Raw genomic sequence first — 6040 nt, forward strand, 5'->3', positions numbered from 1 at the left:
TTTTTTTGTTTCAAGGAGACATTAAATAAGAACGTACAATACAATCATAGCAATTTTAAAGTAACATTAAAGAGAAGACCTCTATTTCTTTTTTATTTATATTCTACAATGGGTGTTCAACTTTTACCTATTGAGCTCAGTTAAGTAATGCACTTTATGATTCATTGTCCCGCTTGAAGCTAACATAAATAAATACAGTGCTCACGGATCCAGTCCTCAAATGAACACTATTTTATAAAAAGTCAGATTTCAGCTTGTATAAAGTGTGGCAGGGTTTCTTTCCCCCCCCCCCCCCCCGCGCTTCCCCCCTCGGTCGTTTGCAATCCTTACCCCACCCTACACTCACTGGTAGCCCAGAGCGGAGGCTGTGGTAAGTCTCTGCCCGTACAGTGCATAGGGGGAGTAGTAAGGTCCCGTGGCCGCAGGGACGGGCACTGGGGCACCTGGGGTGGGCAAAGGGCTCTTGGAATAGGGGTGGTAGCGGCTGCTCAGTCCCAAGGCGTGGTGCGGGCTGCGGAGGGCCAGCGTGCCCGGGCTGCCCGGCGCCCCGGTGGTGGGGATGTGCATGTGGCAGGCCATGGCCGCGGCGGCGGCGCTGGCCAGCGAGGAGGAGCTGGGGTAGCTGGAGAGGAGTTTATCGGTGCCCGGGAAGGCAGTATGGGTCCGCAAGTGGCTCAGCAGCTCCTCGGAGGTGGCAAAGCGCTTGTCGCAGGGTCCGTTGGCCGACACCCAGTTGCAGATGTGGGGCTGGGGGTCGTTGGGGAGCATGAAGCCATAGGGGTACAAGGGGTGGCCGGCCAGCGAGGGCGGGGTGGCCCCCGTCAGGGAGGAATGGACGCTGTGCAGCGGGTGCGTGGGGTAGACCAGCGGGTATCCGGACTTGAGGGCCTGGTCGTGGGCGCAGGAGGCGCTGGCCGCGCCGGCCAGGTGGCTGGCGCAGTGGTAGCTCAGGCAGTAGGGGTCGCGGCACAGGCTGGCCGTCATGACGGAGGGCGGCGAGGCGCCGGCCAGCGGGCTCGATCCCGCCGGCTTGCTGCAGCCCAGGCTGCCGGCGGCGGCCAGCTGGGCCCCGACCAGGCTGCCGGACTTGGTGGGGTCCAGGGCCACTCCGTGCGGCAGGAACTGCGGCGGGTAGCCGGCGTAGGCGCCCGCCAGCGTGCCCGGGTAGCTCATGCCCGCCGGCGGCAGGGGGAAGACAGTCTGGCCCGGCTTGTAGGGCGAGACCGGGGCCACCAGGCCGGAGCCCAGCACCGAGGCGGACGAGGTGGCGGTGGTGCTGCTGCTGCAGGAGGACGAGTCCGAGGAGATGGTCTTGGAGCCCGGCGCGCCCTCCGGGTGCTGGCCGCCCTCCACGTTAATCCCGCCACAGCTCACGCTAATCCGGCTGTGGCTGAGGCTGGCGGCGCCCGGGCCCCCGTCCGAGCCGGCGCTGCCCCCTTTGCCGCAGCCCTCCGCGTCCTTCTTGTCCTCTCCCGCCTTGCCCTCGGCCGGCAGCAGCCCCGGCGAGCAGGCGGAGGCGCTGGAGTTGGGGCTGCCTGTCCTTGGCGTGAACGGCTGGCAGGTGGCGCTCGGGACTCGGAATCCCGACTTCTCTCCGCTGGAGACTCCCCCAGAGGCGGCGCCACCGCAGCCTGCGGGGCCCGGCTCCTTCTTCTCGGCGCCCGGCTTGGAGTAGGGCTTGAAACTCGACTTGTCCTCCACGCCGATGTCGCTGAGTTTCAAGGGGCCCGACTTGGAGTCCTTGTCCCCGCCCGCGCCGTTCGAGGTGACCGAGGAGAGTTTGGAGGAAGGGGAAGGGTCCGGCTTCCCGATCTGGGAGCACGTCTGAGCCAACAGGGCCAGCGGGCTCTTCTTAGCATCCAGCTGCAGAAATCAGAGGGACACACAAAGACAAACGTTTAATCGGATGCTTTAAAAAAAGAAGACGAAGAAGAAGAAGTCGGCATTTGCCGACGTTTCTTGCAGAGAACGGTCTGAAAAGGATCAACAATTTTGTGCACATTCATCATCCTGACAGCCCCCCCCCCCTCCTCCTCCCCTGCATGCACCATTTTCCACAATGCCTTTTAAAAGGCAACGGTTTCTTATACCGTGGCGAGACAGCCCCATGTCTCTACTGCCTAGGCAAAGCAGCACCCACCCCGGGGGCTTTACAAAGTTCAGCTTTTCCGCCCTCTGCTTTGGCTTTGCCTTGTCCCCACCGCACGCGCGCACAAACGCCCGGAAAGGAGAGCGACTGCACCATTTCTGGCTGGCCACACGATTTAGAAACCGATCCGGAGTTAGCAGGAGAGCCGGGCTCCGGGAAATCTATGGCTTCCCTTTGAGCAGACTTTAATGAAACCATTCATTCACCGAGACCCAACCTCCACACCACCCCTCTTTCAGAGCGGAGGTCCCTACAAATATCCTGCCAGGGTAACGCGGAGAAGATGGGACTCAACACAACACACACATACCCCGCCACAAGCAGGTTATCTTCCAAAGTGAGACTAAGATCAGGAAGCTTTGATCAGCCGCACCCACATTCTCCCCCCCCCCCCCAATATTTTCAGCCAACAAGACTATTTCGCACGTTGTGACTAGTGGGTCCCTAGTCCTTAAGGAAAACAGTCTCCTTCCATCTCTCCCTCCCCAAAAGGGGTGTAAAGAAAACAAATAAATTCAACTTTTCATGAAAGAAGGAATGCTAAAATCAGCCAAGCTGGAGCTCGCAACCCCAGCCTTAGCTACAGCCCCGAAAGAAGGGATGCGGTTCCTGGTCTAAACGCCTTTCAAAGAGAAGGGAGAGGACGCCATGCAATGAGCGTGGAGAGGCCGCTTGAGCAGGAGGAAGGGGAGGGAAAGGCATCGCCTCCGGTTCCTTACCTCTATGGGGCTGACAGGGGTGGAAGGCAAAGGCTGCAGATACTCAGGGTGTAAAATGTGTCCCGTCCGAGCCGTGAGCATTTTCAAGACTTTGATGGGAAGCCGATTCGCTTGGCGTAAAGGGTCCGAAGGAGGGACGGCGTGGAAGAAGGGCTTGGTGCAGCTAGTAGTATTCCCAGAGTGCCCGTTCTGCCAGGCGAGATCAGCGGCGCTGCTGAGGCTGAGGCTGCTGCTGCCGCCAATGTCTCTACCGCTGCTGCTGTGCTTACTACTTCTTACAGCAGAAAGCGAGGGCGATGTGATCATGACCCAAAACCTCGCATGAAAACTGGGACGAGTCGCGCTGATCAGCCTCGGAAACCTCCTCTCTTTGGTGGGGGGAGGGGGGAGACAGCCACACACCCCCAAAAGCAAACTAGCAAGAACAACAAAAAAAGGCAGAAAACGTCTCTGGCTTTGCCTAGTGGAGGCGGGGGGAGCCCGGAGAGGAGGGGGAAAAAAGCAGAATAATCCCGGGGTGGGGGCTGGGGGGGGGATGGTGAGTGTGTCTCGCTTGGTCCCCGGCTGCTGCGCTCTCCCTCCTCCTCCTCCTCCTCCTCCTCCTCCGCTCAGCTGTGCTGCTGCGAGCCGCTGCTCGTCCAGCCCGGGATCTGGCAAAGAAACTCACTTCAAAAGCAGCTGAGTTAGTCTGAGATTAAAGCCTTTGCCGCCTTCCAATCAAATGGGACCCCGAGGTGATTGGAGGGTCAAGGGGATGTGACGTTCCCCGGGCTGGTTTTTTTCTCTCTCTCCCCTATGGTTTTCGTGGGTTCTCCCTCTCTCGCACTTTTTCTCCCTCTCTCTCCCCCTCCCCTTCTTGTTTTTGCTCCTAGGACGGGATGGGCGTTAATTTTGTGTTTCACATCCCGCGCTTTTAAGTCGTTCTCCTGATGCTCCTCACTGCCCCCAGCCTCTGCCAGTACCTACCAAAAGCACAGTGCGCAGCATCGGGGGGAAGTGCGCCCTTTCAAGGGCGCGCCAGGTGGGTAGCCAACACGGTGTGCTAGGTATATTTAAGAGCCTCATGACATAGCACAGGCTATAACAGCCTTTAAATACTCCTTAGTGAATGTCTTTATACAGTTATGTGTACAAATATTTATACGTATATAGATAGACACACGTAGTTATGTTGTAGGTTGCTTTTTCCTTCCCTCCAACCCCTCTATGGTGGTTTCACCCGTGCTTTTTTGTAACCTTGCCCCACAAAACCAAGGGCTAGTGGTGATCAGGTTGGATAATGTCCTGCCTCGTGCTGGAGGAAAAGGGGGAGTAGAAAGCTTTCCCCCCCCCACGTTCATATTTTCAAAGTGGTCTTTGACGTGAAACTAAATAAAGTCATCGTCCGCCCTGCCAAGTACGAGCAGAAGCTCTCCAATCAGGCCCATGATGACACGGGGAGCCCAGTGCAGAGATTGGGGGATGTGACTGTCACATGTTTTCAATGTTACATACACCGCCCTCCTCCACTCGCTCCCTCTCTTTTGGGGTCTCTCCACCCCTGCATCAATTGTCAATGCTCCCCAACCGCAATCAATCAGTTATTTGTCAGCCCCTGTCAATCCGCCCTTGATTTATGTCAGCTTTTGTTGCTGATTACAAGCCTGGTGTGACTTGAAGGAAGAGAGGGAGGGGAGGGGAAAAGCGAGGAGAGAGAGACGGGCTCCTTTGAGAAAGAGCCATTCAATGTAAGGAATAAATCGTTCCCCGAGTAAACTCAATTTGTATGCCAACAAAAGGGAGAGTGACTTCTGTTCGCCGCGACGCCACAATATATACCTTGGCGGAGCAGTTTTAATTAACGGGGGTGACTCTGCTTTGTGTGCGTGCGTTTTAAAGGCGATCCCCCTTCCTTTTCTCCTGCCTCGGTTATTAGACGTGTTCTTTGGCGGATGAAGATGAGGATGGGGGAGAGGAAGGAGAGCTGAGCTGGTCGAAGAAGACGACCCATGGCTGGGCTTTTTCTCGCCAGCCCGTCACTCAAGCGCTTGGCACGGCGGAATGTGTAGAGGAGATTAAGATTGACATCTCGAGCGGCCGCAGAATGCCAATACTGACTCTGACAGGCTCAGCAAACGATTGCCCGGCATCAAAGGACAGGCTGGGGGGTGGGCGATGCGTATTTGTGCCCAGTTACCGGAGTTTTCGCTTTAAGTAGAATATTATTGACTCGCCATTTGTATCTGTGCTAAACTGTACCTGGAGCTAAGCAGAGGTGTGTGCGCGCGCGCCCTTATAATCTACCTACCTATCTCCATGTGTGTGTAATATACATCTGTGTGTGTATACACAGCCAAAGAGTCTCTAGCATGCACACACGTACTTGCCCCCCAGCCCTTTTAAAAGATGTCAGCGTTATATGTCTACAAGAAATGCCCCGTGGGTAGGAGGTCATAGGTTGAGGGCACCTCACCTTCCAATGTTGGTAGATTCTTGACCGACTTCCCACCCCCTTTTGGTGCTCTGGGTTGGATTTAAAAAAAACAAACCACTCCCCCCCAACTTCCCTCTCTAGCCTCCCACCCTCTTCATCCACTAACATTTTTTCACAGGCAAAATGTGTTAATCAGTCTCTTACTTTTGTTTCCGGATCTGACATGGTGGCCCACACGATCTACAACATTAACAAAAAGGTCACTTCGAGAGATAAAACACGTTTGACAAGTGAAGAACAAGGCAAGTGCTTTAGAGGTCGCGTCCAATTCCTCACCGGGTCTCCAGCTAGAACAGGGACTGATCCTGGAAAAAGGATTGTGGGGGGGACGGACAGGATAGAACTTTCACTTTCTTTTGTGGTTGCGTCTGCTGAACCTACCAACGTGTGTATGTTGGAAACACAGTCCCCACCCCCGAACTAATGTGTCAGTCAGTGTCAGTTCATGCTCTCATATTAGTAGCTCGGGCTGGCATTTTCTCCTAGATCTTTTTCCTTCAAACCAGTCCCTTTTTAAATTCTGAAGTCACAGAAATCTACGCAAGGTCTCTTTTAAAAGCCACTTTTCTCTTTGGATGCATGGATCAGCCCACAACCATCCTTGAGCCGTGTGTGTGAAGAGGAAAAAGTTAAAATGACCAGTGTTTTAAACTCCTTGTATTTGCTATTTTGCCCTAAAACATTTCTGTATTTGTCAGA

General features: G+C 55.2%; 1 protein-coding gene across 2 annotated transcripts; it reads right to left on the minus strand.

The window, feature by feature from the left end:
• Positions 1-335: 335 nt before the first annotated feature.
• Positions 336-5540, minus strand: ZNF503 (zinc finger protein 503). 2 transcript variants are annotated; one of them, XM_073353190.2, is made up of 3 exons: positions 5486-5540; positions 2869-3283; positions 336-1863 (listed from the first exon to the last, which is right to left on the minus strand). In XM_073353190.2, the coding sequence occupies exons 2-3, from the start codon at positions 3172-3174 to the stop codon at positions 343-345; spliced, it is 1827 nt and encodes a 608-aa protein (XP_073209291.1). In that variant the 5' UTR covers positions 3175-3283; positions 5486-5540; the 3' UTR covers positions 336-342. The 2 variants fall into 2 exon arrangements, with proteins under 2 accessions (XP_073209291.1, XP_073209290.1); XM_073353189.2 differs by lacking the exon at positions 5486-5540 and having other exon boundaries at positions 2869-3662.
• Between the last annotated feature and the right edge of the window lie 500 nt (positions 5541-6040).

Source organism: Lepidochelys kempii, chromosome 7, assembly GCF_965140285.1.
Source record: "Lepidochelys kempii isolate rLepKem1 chromosome 7, rLepKem1.hap1, whole genome shotgun sequence".
NCBI lineage: Eukaryota > Metazoa > Chordata > Testudines > Cheloniidae > Lepidochelys > Lepidochelys kempii.

Coding starts and splice junctions, on each gene's coding strand:
- ZNF503 (XM_073353190.2), bottom strand. CDS start 3,174: ATGATCACATCGCCCTCGCTTTCTGCTGTAAGAAGTAGTAAGCACAGC. Junction 1,864..2,868: donor CCCCTGTCAGCCCCATAGAG/GTAAGGAACCGG, acceptor TGATTTCTGCAG/CTGGATGCTAAGAAGAGCCC.